Consider the following 15001-nt stretch of genomic DNA (forward strand, 5'->3'; position numbering starts at 1 on the left):
TGAAGAGAACAAAGAGCCCGGCCTGCCCTGGCAGGAGGGATTCCCGCAGGTGGCCTGTGGCCTTCACCTGTGCTCCTGGGCTGTGAGCCGCCCACACCGCAGGCTTCGGCCCCCCAGCCTCCGCCGTCCGCAGGCCAGTCCGCACGGTGAGCTCCTCCCCCTGCACACTGTGCTTCCTGGAGGGTCCTAAGGGACACGGGCCCAAGCCGGCCCAGGAAAGGAGTCCAGGGGCCTTGGGATCAGTCCCACCTGCCAAGTCCCCGCCTCTGAGCCTCTGTCGCCCCTGGGGGAGGGGTGGATCGGGAGCTTTCCGGAATCCCGCTGCGTCCCGCCCTCCCGGAGCCCTGACCCCACACAGCTTCTCTCTGTGGAGTGACCTCGACGTGCTGGGGTGTCACCGGGCGTCCAGTTGCCCGGGGAGCTGAGCCACCCACACAGCGGGCACCTCGGAGGACCCGCACCCGCCCTGCTCACCCTCTCGGCCCATTCGCCATGGAAGGACGCCTGCTGCTGGCCAGACACACACAGGAGAAACCAAAACCTGTCATCGAGATTTTTTTAAAATTCCGAATGCAAACCAGAGGCTGAAATGTACAGAACTTCAAAATATTTACCTCTTCCCAAGATCGCACTTCTGGCTTTTGTCTCTGTTGACACGTGTTTACAAGCGGCGTGCTGTTCCTTGTCAGTTTACATGCGAGGCGCCGTGGCCACACGCTCAGGATTGCTGGTGACCTCCTCACGGAACACTCCGGAGTTCGCTGGGCCGGGCGTCTTCTGTGAGTCCCTGGGAAGCCCCGCCAGGGTCTTCGCCATAGTGAGCACCATGAGGACCCTGCACTCACAGCCGCCGTGGACGTGCTCCTTTGAGGCCGTCTTCCTGGACTCGACTTGCCCTGGCCTCTGTTTCTGCCTCTGTCCCTGCTCCCAGGCCTCCCTCCTGCAGCCTGGCGAGCACAGACCCCGGGCACAGCCCTGCCTGCTCCTGCGCCTCCCTGGTCACCGTCCTGCCAGGGCCCTCTGCAGACAACTGCCGACAAAATAATTTTATTTATTTTCACTGAGGTCATTGCTCACCAGTGCTGAGACTGCTGCATTTTCCCTTAAGCTCCCCACGGCCCGCACGCACCTTTGCCCCCAGCTGGACACATGCATACACACACACACACACACACACACATATACATGTGCACACACATGCATGAGTACACATGCACACACAAACACCTACACGCACGAGTACATATGTACACACAAACACATGCACGAGTACACATGCAAACACATACATGCATGCACACATATGCACACACGTATACACACACAAACACATGCACACATGCATGTGTGTGCATATAGAAATGCACACGCATACACAGATTTGTGTGCACGTGTGCACACATGCATGCACATATATACATACACATGTACACACAAACACATGTGTGCACACATGCACACACAAACACGTGTGTGTGCACGCACACACATATGCACACATGCACAGACACAAACAACACAACACGTGTTCCAGGTGCACCTGTGTCTTCCTTGTGTTGATGGGGCACCTGGTCCCACCCAGGAGCTAATCGGATCTGTCAACACCACACAACTGCTGCCTGAAACAGCCCAGCTGTTACAACCAAACACCACCTGGGGGCTTCCGCAGCAGACACTCATTTCTCCCAGCTCTTGATGTGGTTCCGGGGGAGGCCTCTTACCGGCTGGCAGACGGCATTGCCCTCACACTGGGTTTCCAGGGTTCAACGCATCACTCCGGGGGACACAAGTCAGTCTATCGGTGCCCAGTGAGAGGTGCTCCATTAATGGAGAGATGGGCTAGTATCAGGAGAGCCCTTGGCTAAACCCGATGCACCCGTGCCGGGGTCCTATAAAACTGGGAATGAGAGCAAGGGCATCTCAGCAAGGCCTGCCAATTATTTTGTGATTTTAAAGTATTACTTTTAATTTGGGGCCCTTATCTTTGCTTACTTAACTTAATTTTGATTTACTCCGTATACACTGAAATGCACAGGTCTTAATGAGCCCAGTGAGCTTGCCAACTGCACACACCCCGCAGCTGTCCCTCGTGCAGGGTGAGGAGCACTTCCATCCCCCAGAACACTCCCTCGTGCCCCATTCGAGTCGCTTCCCAGCCCACCCGCCTGATTTCTGTCCTGGGCGAGTGTCATTCGGCACCTGCTGTCCCGCGTCCCCCTCATCGGCGCCGCGGTGTCCGGCGTTTCCCCTCCGCGCTGCTGGCGGTGCGGGCCGCAGAGCTCGCCAGTCCTCGTGCGGGAAGGCACCCAGGCAAAGCCACCTGGCTCCCCAGAAGTCAAGTCTGGGACTCCACAAAGTCAGCCGCAGGGCACAGACTTAAGCAGGTCTTCAAGCTGGTGTCCGAACGGTGTCGGAACTTCCCGCGTTAACGCGCAGCTTTTATGCGATTCCAGTCGAAATGCGGTGCGGCCCCTTTTGGCGCATGCGCGGTTCGCAGGGGCCGCGGGGAGAGTGAGCCGGTGAAACTGCTTTGTCGAAGCAAGGAGCACGTGGCCTCCGCGTACTAAATCCTACTGAAGAGCTCAGCGAACAAAGCCTGCGATGGCGTCAGTTCTAGAAAAGTTAACGTTACCAATGCTGGAAATAAGATTCCAGAGTAGAATTTTCTCTTCGGGGGAAAAACTTTTTAGAGGTAAAAACCATGGAAGTCAGTGGAAAGGGAGGGTACCTAGTGGCTGTATTTGTGCAATATGCAGCCTCGTGTCATTAAAAATTAAGTAAAGTTGAAAAAAACCAGCACAAATCAGTGACGCTCCTGGCGTGTCCAGGGCTTCATTCGTTCCTGGGGTCAGTGCTCCAGGCACGCGGACGCCCCCCCGACGCCGCGCGGCCCCCCGACACCGGCACGGCCCCCCGACGGCGGCACGGCCCCCGACGCCGCGCGGCCCCCCGACACCGGCACAGCCCCCCGACGCCGGCACGGCCCCGACACCGGCACGGCCCCGACACCAGCACAGCCCCCGACGGCGGCACAGGGCGCCGCGGACAGCCCTCGGCAGAGCCCAGGCGTCGGAAATACACGTAACCTCAGGAAGTGACGCCACGGCCATCGAGCGAACGTGACACCAGCAACAGAGTCCTGCGGCATCCCCGGGGCCACGCTTGGCAATAGGAGTGTCCCCTCCCTGACCCTTGTCCCTGGGGCTGCTGTGCCTTGAGACAGAGTGGAACGTCTCTCTGGTGACGGGAGGTAAATGACTCGCTCAGAAAACCTCAGTCCTCGTCCCAGTTGCCGTGACTTCCAGAGTGACAGGCTGTGAGTCAAAGTGACTCCTCGGTGGAGGTGCACAGGCCCCGCAGGTGTGGAGATTGGAGGCTCCGTGCCCAGCCTTTGATCCCGTCAGCCCTGCCAGCGGCTACAGCGAAGCCCACCCACCGCTGCCGTAGCCTGCGGGGACTGAGTCCAGCTGACCGAGGCAGAGCCGCCTGCTGGCAGCGCCCGTGTCCCGTGCAGCCCCCATCCTGCCACCCTGGCCGGTGCCCAGCACGCCAGCTGCTCCCGCGAGGACGGGCTCCCTGCGGGGCCTGGTTGGGGCAGTGCCGGCAGCTGTGCTGGGAGCCCACGCCTGGGCCCAAGCGGCACCCGGAGCCCTGAACCCGAGGGCCCCGGGGCCAGTCCAGAGCCCAGTGACTCTGCAAGAGGCCCGCAGGGGCCGAGCTGACCTGAAAGGCCGCAGGTGTATGTGGGGGAGGGGGGAGGCGGGCGAAGGGGGAGGGGCAGGCCTGGGCCAGGCTGGGCCTCGGAGTCCCAGTGGCCTGGCACAGCGTTAGGACTGGCAGCAGGACGTCAGTCAGCCCCCGCCACCGCACAGCTTGGGTGAACGTACAGTCACACGTCACTAACAGCAGCTCTTCCTCCTTGGGGACCTTCCTGGCTTGTCCTTTGACACTGTGGCTCTGGCTGTGAGGCTCCTGGGTAGCCAACCCCGTCTGCCTCCTCTGGTCCCGACCCCAGCTGGGGTCTTCCCCGCTCATGTGACCTGGGACGTGACCCAACCGCCCCGGGCTCAGTCCCTCCGCAAGGGCTGGCTGCCGACATTGTCCCCGGAATCAGCATCCTGACCGGGCTGCGCGTGGACACTGCGGCCACTGTCCATCTCACCCTGGGCTGTTCCCCTGCCCTGTGTGTGTGGCCTCCCTCCAATGCCCCTCCTGTCCCGGAGCAGCCGGCCCCTCGGGAAGGCCCGCCTGGGTGGGCCATGCCGCCGCCCTCCACACAGAGCCCCGGGGAGCTGGGGGTCGGCCCTGCTGACCTGCAGCCGGACCCAAAGCCACACGTGGCACTTCTGATGGTGTCCTGGGCGCCTGGCGCCTGCTCCCTCCGGGCAGTGTCGTTGCCATGGTCACAGACGCAGAGCCCTGCTCTGCCACACGCACAGGCCGTTCCTCCGTCTGGCGCTCAAACGGGGACGCGGCTCTTTGCTGTGACAGCCTCCAGGGCCCGGGCTCAGAGCGAGGCTCCCCAGGCCTGGCGTCGGAGCTGGGACCCCGCCCAGCCCTGCCCCAGAGCAGCCCCCTCTGAGCTGCCCGCTCCCCCCGGACCTCGGAGTCTCGGGCGTCTCATCTGAAGGTAGAAACAGGCGACTGCACCAGGCCGTCGTCACCGCAGTGAACTAGGTGTTCTCGAGAGCAAGGCTGGCCACGCGCCACCACCACGCTGACCCTTGGGTGGGCAGCCCCCCCAGCCCCCGAGGGTCACTGCTGCGATTCCCACTCCTGGTGCAGCGGGGTCCGAGTCTCACCCACTTAGAGCTTCCCCAGCAGGCATGAGTGGGGTGACATGCGCCTGGCGTGTGTGCAGTGAGAGTGGACACGTGTGTGTGTGTGTGTGTACATGTGTGTGCGCGTGTGCCTGACACATACCTGAGTGCGAGTGAGGGTCCCAGAGGCCGGTGGCACCGCCCCACCCCGAACCTTGCCCCCTGCCTGCCCAGGCCGCCCTCCCAAGGGTCCTCTGGTCCTGCAGGAAAGGGAGAGAGGCCTCAGAGGCGATGTGAGCCCCCAGGTCACCCGGCCCCGAGAACGGAGACTCGGTGACAGTGTCGAGGGCACCCCGGAGCGCGAGGGCCGCCTGCTCTGACCACTGCGGCTCTCACAGGGGGAGACGTGTCAGTGTCCTGTCGCTGCTGTAACAAACTGTCACCAACTTGGTGGCCTAAACAACACACACTTGTTAGTTCAGAATTCTTAGGTCAGAAGCTAGACATGGGTCCCATGGGGCTAAACCCAAGGTGCTGGCAGGGCCAGTGCCTACTGGGGGCTCAGGGGCCATTGGTCCCTGCCTGTCCCGCTTCCAGAGGACCCTACCCCCTCCTGGCCCTCCCCCGCAGGGGCAGAAACCAGGAGCAACTGCAGGTTTCTTCAACAGAACATGGCAAGGGGGCCGACAGCCCTCGGGGAGCCCGTGACGTAGGGGGTTTGAGAGACACAGTGACTGATCATGTCACCTGGGCCCCAGGGATGGTGTGATTCGAACCAGCGAGCTGAAACATGGTGGGACACGCGGGGGACAGGGACATCAAATGGATGATGCTGGGCAGCCGCCAGGCGGGGTCGCAGGTGCCACGATGGTTTGGTTTGGTGTTTATATTTCATACGTATATGTAAGAGTCCCTGTATGTTAAAGGTTCCTGTTGATACATTTGCAGATGAGATTTGTGAGGTCCAGGATTTGCCCGAAGTTATCTGCAGGGAGACGGCGGCCTGTGTCAGGGACCGGACGCGGCTGCGCAGAGCTGGACACTGGGGTGGGTGCAGTGGGCCCGCAGCCCCTCCTCCTCCTCGGAATGTGCGGAACCTTCTGCCATCAACGTTACGATGCAGACGTTGGTAAAAAGTCACCAGTAAACAAACTGGTGCCCCCGTGCAACGGGGTATCACCCCCACAGGACAACAAGCACCGTGAATTTTCCAGAAGCAGATAAGACTGAACCACACGTTCTGCTGGGATAAAACTGCCCCCCGCCACGCAGAGAGGCCCCCTGGGCTGGCAAGAGGGGAGCGAGGCCCTTCCCGAGAGGCCGGCCAGGCTCTCCACGGCGCTCTGTCCGCTCGGGGAACGGCAGGGCCTGGCGACGCCACAGGAGCTCCTCGGCAGGTGGGAGTCGCTGCAGGTGGAGGTGAGCTCTCCCCTCCCCCACCCCAGGCGCGGGTGGGGCCGGCAGGTGGGAGCACCCAGGCCTTTCCGAGGGCACAGGTGGCCAGGCAGGGCAGCCGGGGGCAGCAGGGGTCAGGAGAAGAGCAGGGGGAGGGGGAGGGGGTGCAGGGCCCTGGGGGTGGGGTCGGGTTGTGGGGGCACCAGGCACGGAGGGAGGTGGGTCTAGTGAGCCGCAGCCCTGGAGGAGCAGATCCCGTCCTGGGCCGGGCAGCGGATCACACGGAGAATGCGTCCCTCGCCCTCCCAGACATGGGTGCACACTCTGCCACCGACCAAGAGCCTGCACAGCGTTGGTCTCAGGAGACCCTCGCCCGGGACAGGGAGGCGGCCACACGGAGAGCCCCCCGCAGTGGTGCGCAGGTGAACACCAATGGCCTCCGGGGGGCAGGAGGGTGGGAGTCCTGGTTGGCAGCATTCGCCGATTTCCTTGGTGTAAAGACTCCTGCCATGGTCAACTTCAAGCTACCATCATGGTGTCAACTGGCTCAAAAATTCCTAAAAATTTAACAATCAGTTGTCATGAGCCGGCTGGAGCCAGTACAAGCCGGCTCTGCGCCCCTGCGGGGCTGGCTCAGGATGGGACCCTGCAGCTCTCGGGGGCTGCAGCGGCTGTGGACTCGCAGGGCCGTCTGCCACGCCGCGAGGTCTGCAGGGACGGGGCAGGTTCGGGGTTTGGGACGAGCTGCAGAGCTGCAGACAACAGAATCGCCCCTGCTGAGCGGAGCGAAAGATTTATTCGGCGTTCACAGAATGGCCGAGAGGACAACAGGATCGGACTTTAGACGGAGCTTCCAGGAGAAACAACACCAGACACCGGCTGGGGAGCTGCCACGAGTCTGGAATATTCCGCCTCTGTCACAGTCTGGGCCAGCGGCACAGCTGCCTCACTCCCCAGGGAAGTCGGTTCAGAACCAAGTCTCGTGCCAAGGCGGCTGGCTGGGGCAGAGATCACACGAGAACAGCGCAGGAGCAGGGAACGGGGTGCTGAGCCCGCAGCCCCGGGAGCAGGACGTGAGCCAGATGGGGCAGCGCCAGCCCGAGCCCACCACGAGGGTGGGCCGGGAGTGCCCAGGCCCCGCCCGCCACGCTCAGGGTGCAGGGGAGCCACCTGCGGCTTAGCGCCCAGCGACACCTCCTGCTCCGCACGCCTAAGGCGGCCTCCTCACACTTCCTGCCCGGGCTGTAGGGGCCCCAGCCCCTGGCGGACAACCGGGAGCTGTCCAAGGTGGCCATCCCCATGCGCACCGCACGTTTCCCAGCCCCCAGTGTGAAGGGAGCCAGACGCGGAGCAGGCGCCGGCCAGGCCCTCCCTGCCTTCAGCCCAGACCCGTCCCATCTCCCGCCCGGTGCCCTGGGCGGAGCCAGAGCCTGCTGGCGCCTTCAGGGAAGGAAAACACACCCGTGCTCATGCCCACTCTCACGTCCAGTGAGAACTGTCACCCGCCCTCCCTGCAGGCCCACTGTGGGCTCCGGCTCTGTGGTGGGAGGGGTCCTCGCTTCTCTCCTGCCCACGCCCCTGCAGAGGAGGCTGGCGGTACCTTAGGGCCAGATTCCCGCCTCCAGGGCCCTTCCCTGAGAGAAGCCACTTCCCCCCCCCATGGGGGCCCAGCACCCCCATGCAACGGCCTGGCAGCCTCCAGCCTGTGCCCCTCCCACTGCCAGCCGGCTCAGGGACCTGCAGGAGGGCTCCTGGTGCTCCCCCAGGGAGAGAGCTGGGAGCCTCCTTGTCCTCCCTGCCCTCCATGGTCTCCCAGCCCAGGGACAGCCCCTGCACATCCGGACAGTCCTGGTGTTGCAGTTGGGGTCAGGGTTATGTTTGGCATTAGGGTTGAGTTGTGGGGTTGTGGTTAGGGTTGGGACTGGGGTTAGGGTTGGAGCTGGGGTTAGGGCTGGGGTTGGGGTTAGGGTTGGGCTGGGGCTGTGGGTCCCCTGATGCTTGTGGAGCACCCAGAGGTGAGGCTGGAGAACTTGTGCAGCTGGAAGCTGAGCCTGGGCCCGGCCAAAGGGTGGGGGAGATGTTGGCTGCCCAGTGGCCCAGAGGGTACCAGGAGCCTCTCACCGCCCCTCACCTCCCTCTGGCCTTGAAATTGCCTGAAGCCTCCCCAGAAACATGACCCCTCCCTATCTCCACTCTTGGGAAGTCAGGGGGACCCAGCCACAGACCCTGAGTGGGGGCTGCCCCAGGGTCCACCTGCAGACTCCCCCTCCTCCTCCCGTGAGGGCCCCGGGGCACCCCGCCCCGGTTCCAGACCTGTGACTCACAGCCCTCCATGGCAAAGTGCCTTTGCAGATGGGGTCAGGCCTGGTCGTGCGCTGACCCTCCGTGCTCCTGAAGCTCCTATGAGGGCCCCTTACCTGAATGACAATGAACCCAGGGTCACCCATGTCCCATGAGGCTGGGACCTCCACTGAGACATCCCCTTTGTCACGTGCTCATCACCGTCGCTGCATGCCAAGCTGGGGCAGGGCTGTCCCAATGGCTGCTGAAGATCTAGAAGCTCCCATCAGGCAGTGCAGGATGGGGAGCAGGGGCTGAGTCAGCCCGAGGGTCCACCGGGGGCAGCGTGGCCAGGGCGTCCCTGCTCCCGTGTGGGCTGCAAGGAAGGGTGGGGCTGGGCCCAGTCATCTCTCGGGGGCTCCACTACCCTTCTTAGCAAGTCTCGGGCATGGGTCCCAGGCCTCGTGGGGGAGAGGTCGGGGCAGGGAAGGGACAGATGCACCCAGGAGGGTATCCCCAAGGATTCCAGACACCAGAGAGGGGGCACCAATGAGCAGGAAGGAGCTTCGGGGTCCCGGAGTGTTGAGGGCTCTGTGGTCCTCCTTAGAGGGGCGGTAGCTTCCCCTGGGTCCTGGGGGAACCCAGAAAGGCCAGGAAGGCAGCAGCTTGGGGACCTGGCTGGGGAGAGGGAGAGGAGCCTTCTGGCGTCACCCCACCCTCCTGGCAGCAGGAGCTGAGCGGGAGTCTGGCGGGGCAGGGGAAGGAGCCCCCCACACTGCCCGGGCCCCACCTGAAGAGCCATGTTAGGGTGGGATCCAGGCTCTGGGCTGATTCTGGGGAAAGAGCAAATGAAGAGTCCCTGGCAGCAGGGGAGGGGCCCCCAAAGTGCCAGGCGAGCCTGGCGGCACCCCCCAGAACACAGGGGCAGAGGCAGAACCCTGCCCTCCACGTCGGCCTTGGTCCACACTCTCCCCCCGATCTAGGGTCATGCCTGCCAGGCAAACGGGCCAGGCAGCGAGCTCCTGCATTTATCAAAGGAGTCTACATCCCTTTTGCCCCACAGAGAGCCAGTGACGCCGCTGGCCCCCGACCCACACATCCTTAGCATGAGCTTTCTGGGCTCCTTGCAGAAACCCCCCAGCCCAGGACATCCACTCTGTTGGCTCCTATTTCCTCTGAACATTGGACCTGGACACCCGCCATGTGCTGACCCCATCTGTGCCACGTGGGCCACACTGGCGCCATGCCAGCACCCCCACACCCCAGGGTGCCACTTGGCTCTAGTACTCACTGGAAGTGCAAGCGTTCCCGCCAGTTTCTGTATGGGTCAGCGTCCTCCAAGCACCGCGTCACCCAGGCCAGCTCCTCGTCTGGACGGTGGGCAGAGCGATGCCCACCAAACGCTCTACACCACACATGCCCTTCAATGCACGCTGCACGTGCTGGCCCTGGACAATGGCCCGCACATGCCACCTCCCATGGATGGAGGCGCAGGGAGGTGTGGGACGGTATTTGGAATCTGTTGGCTGTTTCTTTTTAATGCACCATGACTGAAAAATGAGGACTTTGTTCTGCTGAGCTGTTCCAGTCTCTGCTGCAGCACAGCTGACAGGTCAGACTCTGTGTGCGCTCCATCTCTGAACCAGCGTGTGGCTGAGCTGTCAGGGCACAGCAGGCCACGAGGACGGGGCACGTGTGCCCCAGGCACAACCTCACGTTCCCGCCTCAAGACACGTGACACTTTCCAAACACAGATCACCCTTGATTTGTAATCATTTTTAAGCATCTGCTCAATGAAGCATCTATACCTTACATTTTAAGTCCATAAACAATTTACCCTTATCACTTATTTGCCCCCCAAAATATATTTAAAGAAATTTAAAAATAACACTCATACAAAAAGCCAGTAAGAAATGAAATTAGAAATCAGAATCATACAGGTGGAGGTGATGTCCACCCAGAGTGTGAAGTAATATGGGTAAGAAAATCGAGCACTAAATTTTCTCTGAGATTCCTGGCAGCAAAGGTGAAAAGAGAGAGTTTCCGGTGCTGGAGCAGAGGAAGCATCCCGTTGGTTGGCCTTGAAACATCAAACATCAGTCCTCCCATCCTTAGAAAAGGAGCCGCTTTAGGTATCAGAGAGTAGAAAAGCAAGGCACAGTGGCGACCCCAGGGGATGGCCTTCTGAGACAGGATCAGCAGGGGAGGCAGGAAGCGGGTGGGACCACGTCCGTCTGGCTGCCGACACTGCCCCTCGGGGGTCTACACTGGACCTTTCCCAGGTTTCCTTCCAGGTTTTTCCCCTCTCGCTAGACTGAAATTTTGGCACGAGGGTTACTCTAAACAATCTGAGAATAGACATGTTGAACTGTCAGTTGGAGCCGAACATTCCACTTAGCTCTCTAGAAAACCTGCTCTCTGTGGCTCTGCTCTGGGAAAGGGCTTGTGCTCAGATGCTCTCGGGAAGTACAAGGTAAACAAAGGGAGCCAGTGCCCCGGCAGGGACTTGGCGCCTTTGGCAGGCGAATCCGAGTCCAAGCCTCCGCGTGGGCTCTCACTCGTGGAGCGCACGCCCTCCTCTCTGACTGCATCCACGTCCCCCGGGCTCCACGTGGGGGAGGCCGCACCGCGAAAGGAACACGGAATGTCACGATGGGCCCACAGGGCTGCAGTCCCAGTGGGATCCTTTCCAGACTGTGCTGTTGTGGGCAAGTCAGTCCATTTCTCTAAGCTTCCGTCTCCTCGCCCGCCCAGGGTCCCGTGGTGAAGCTACCTGGCTTGAGGACGCTGCCGTGAGGAAACGCAACACGTGAAAGCGCTGTACAAAGTGGCCGCGGCCACGCGCCTCGAAGGGGAGTGGAAGCCTCAGTCAGACTCCACCTGCTCCCAAAGCCACGGCGGCCACGGGGCTGGGGTCCGCCTGGAGCAGGCGCTAGGGCACCGGGCTGACGGGGTCCTTGGGGACGGGGGCGCTGGGCAGGGACTTGAGGTACTCCAGGTGCCGCCTGGCATCCTCCTGGTTGTGGCGCACGTAGTACACCACGTAGGCGATGACCATGGCGAACCAGCCGAACATGGTGACCAGCATGGCCACGTCGGTGGTCTTGTGGTGGACGCTGCAGAAGCTGACGCCCGAGTCCAGCGCCTGGACCAGAGGCTTCCCCACGAACTCCTCCTGCACGGCCGTGTGGCAGGCGATCTCGTCCACCGAGTCGGGGTCCAGCTTCAGCTCCCACAGGGCCTCCTGCAGGGCGCACTCGCAGTGCAGAGGGTTGTGGGACAGGCGTATCTTGGCACTGAGCTTGCCCAGGGCGTCCTTCGGGATCCTCCGGATGCGATTGTGGGACAGGTCCAGCAGCCGCAGAGCCCCGGCCAGGCCCGAGAAGGCGGCGGGCCCGATGGTCTCAATGAGGTTGTGCGACAAGTCCAGCTCTCTCAGCTGGGTCAGGTGCTGGAAGGCTCCGTTGGGGACGTGGGAGATTTTGTTGGCGTCCAGTTTCAGGAGCACAGCCTCCGTGGGGACGTCTTTGGGGACCTCCTGGAGGCCCCTAGCGCTGCAGAGGACAGCCACAGCCCCAGCGTGGTCGGGACACCGGCAGGGCTGTGGGCAGGAGGCGCCCAAGCGCAGGCAGAAGAGGAGGAAGAGGCAAGACCCTCGGGTGGAGACCAGCAGGGGCGAGGGGCTCTGCTTGCCCACCGAGGCCATCCCCACGCAGCCTGGGCACAGAGGGCACGCCCCTTCCCTCCGTCCGGGAGAAGCTGTCTCTGCTCTGGGCTCTGAAAGGGAGCAGGAAGAGAGTGGACAGGGGAGGAGGGGTCAGCATTGTCCACTGGGCGTGTCCAGCTAATACCCGTACGCTGCGACCGTGGGGGACCTCGCATCACACGGAAGGGCCTGGGGCGGGGATCACACCTCCTAAACACACCTGCCCTGGAACCTATTTCTGGAGACGCCCGTGCGGCCACGGGAGCATCTCACGCTGAGGACAGCTGCCCACCGGCGGAGGACAGGCGCTCAGTGGCCAGAGGACCCCTTGCAGGGGATGGGCCAGGGCTGGGCGGCCGGGACCCCCCAGCTCCTCAGGGCTGGAGACCCTGGGTGCTGGGTCGGGTGGGTGCGGCGCCGGGGGCCACTGTGCCCGTCTGCTCCCCAACCCTTGGCCATCACTACAGATCAAGCTCTGCTCCGGTCCCTAAAAGGACAGCCGCGCACCGGCCCGCCTTTCACCCCAGCTGTCTGAGCAGCGAGGAGAACGGGAGACCCAGCCCTGTGCGCGCGGCCGCGCTGGGCGTGGAGTGGCGGGGCCGCGCGCGGGGCCGGCGGGGCTAGGACTCGGACCCGGACCGGGACCGGGACCGCACTGGGGGTGGGGGGCCAGGGGTAGGGTCCGCGCTCCCAGGGCGGGAGGGGCTGTACCTGCGCGGCCGACGCTGCTCTGCGCGCTGCTCTCGGCTTCTCGGAGCCCCTGCGCCCCGGCGACTCCCCGCGCGGCCGCCCGCGCCCCCGCGCCCCAGTCGTCCGCGCCCGCGCCCGCGCCCGCTCGCTGGGAGGCCGCGCTCGGGCTGTTTGGCCGCGGGGCGGGGCGGGAGGGCCGCGGGGGCGGGGCCTGATTGCGAGAGGCGGGGCCAGAGGCGGGACATGTGGGGAGACCTGAGCGGGGTTTGCGGAAAGGCTGGGGCGAGGCCCTGGGCGGGCCCTGGAGTGGGGCGGGGCCCGAGGGGGCGGGGCAGGCGTGCGACACCCCACGGGGCCGTACGAGCGGCGGGGCCGTGGGCGGGGCCGTGGTAGGGGGCGGGGCCGCGGGCGGGGCCGCGCTAGGGGGCGGGGCCGTAGGAGCGGCGGGGCCGTGGTAGGGGGCGGGGCCGTGGGCGGAGCTGCGGTAGGGGCGGGGCCGTGGCGGGGCGGGGCTGCGGGCTGGGCGGGGCCGCCCATCTGGGTTCCTGGGTTCCCGGCCCCTTCCCGCCCACGGCCACGCCCGGCAGCCGTGTGGGAGGTTGGTGCGTGCGGGCATCCTGGGGACGGCAGGGAATGCCAGGTGGGGGCATTTGAGCTGAACTCGAGCCTCTTCAGGGTCCTTTAAAGTAGCCTTATGCGGATTAATTGATAGACAATGAACCACATATTTAAATTTGACACGTTTGCACATTTGCATACACCTGTGAAACCATCGCTGCGGTCAGGACAGTAAATGCCCCCAAGTTTCCCTCTTGTCCTCCCTGCCCTCCCTCCCCTCACCAGACAAGCATTGATCTGTTTTCTGTCACCACAAATTAGTGTGCATTTCCTGTTTTATATAAACAAATGGGATTATACAGTATGTACCTTCTGGTCTACTTCTTTCAGCATAATTAGTTAATGTATTGGGGCTCGCCCGTGTTGATGGGTTTACCAGTAGGTATTCCTTTTAGTGCTGCGTGGTGCTGACTGCACAGAAACACCGCAGTCTGCACATCATTCACATGTTATCTGCGCTTGGGTGTTTCCAGCTTGGGGCTCTTAGAAATAAAGCTGGTGTGAACGTGTGCACAAGTCTTTGGACAACCGCTTCTATTCCCTAGGAGTGGAGTGGCTGGACCATATGGTAGCTGTAGTTAAGCTGTTCAGAAACTGACAATGTGACGGTACCATTTTACATTCCCACCAATAGCCTACGCTCCATAGCCTCACCAACACTGGATGTGGTCTGTCTTTTTAATTTTACACGTTCTGTAAGTGGTAGTGGTAGATGGAATTGTGGTTGTGATTTGCGTTTCCCTGTGGCTAACTATGTTGTGCATCTTTCGTCTGTTTACTTGCCATCTTCCGGAAGGCAGTGTTCTGTCAAAATCTTTTACCCACTTTTAACTGGGTTGTTTTCTTACTATTGAGTTTTGAGAGTTCTTTGTGTATTCTAGATACGCTTCCTTTATCAGATATGTGGTTTGTAAATATTTTCTCTGAGTCTGTGAGTTGTCTTTTCATTCTCTTAACAGTTTTTCAAAGAAAAGAAGTTTTGAGGAAGTCCAATTTATCAATTGTTTCTTTGATAGATTGTGTTTTTGGTGTTAAATGTAAGAAATCTTTGCCTAACCCAAAGTCACAGGTTTACATTTGGGTCCATTATCCATTTTGAGTAATTTGGGCATGTGGTGTGAGGTATGACTCAGTTTACTTCTGTGTATTTGGATAATCAGTTTTTTAGAGCTGTTCATTGAAAGGCTGTCTGTCCTTTCTCCAGTTTGCCAGGAGTTTTTATCAGGAATATAAGTTGGATTTTGTTTTCTCCACATCTATTGAGAATCTCTTTTTTTTTTTTGGTCTGTTAACGTGATAGATTATATTGATTGACTTTCAAGTGTTAAATCAGCCTGTGTTCTTGGGCTAAATCCCACTCAGTCATGATGTATTATCATTTTTATAAGTGGTGAATTATTTAATCAATGTTCAACTGTTGAGGTTATGTTCTTTACTGAATGTTGATAGTGTGTGTCATTCAAGGAAATGCCCATTTCATCCAAATTGTTGAATTTATCAGCATAAAGTTCATAATATTCCCTCATTATCCTTTTAATGTCTATAGAGCACG

At 61.2% G+C, this 15001-nt stretch overlaps 1 protein-coding gene across 1 annotated transcript; it reads right to left on the reverse strand.

Moving 5' to 3' along the window:
- Positions 1–10286: 10286 nt before the first annotated feature.
- On the reverse strand, positions 10287–12985 carry LRRC3 (leucine rich repeat containing 3). Its single transcript, XM_069472236.1, has 2 exons — positions 12853–12985; positions 10287–12212 (listed from the first exon to the last, which is right to left on the reverse strand). Exon 2 carries the CDS (start codon positions 12139–12141, stop codon positions 11368–11370), a length of 774 nt encoding a protein of 257 aa, XP_069328337.1. The 5' UTR covers positions 12142–12212; positions 12853–12985; the 3' UTR covers positions 10287–11367.
- Between the last annotated feature and the right edge of the window lie 2016 nt (positions 12986–15001).

The sequence above is a fragment of the Eulemur rufifrons genome, chromosome 7 (genome assembly GCF_041146395.1).
Source record: "Eulemur rufifrons isolate Redbay chromosome 7, OSU_ERuf_1, whole genome shotgun sequence".
NCBI classification, from domain to species: Eukaryota; Metazoa; Chordata; class Mammalia; order Primates; family Lemuridae; genus Eulemur; species Eulemur rufifrons.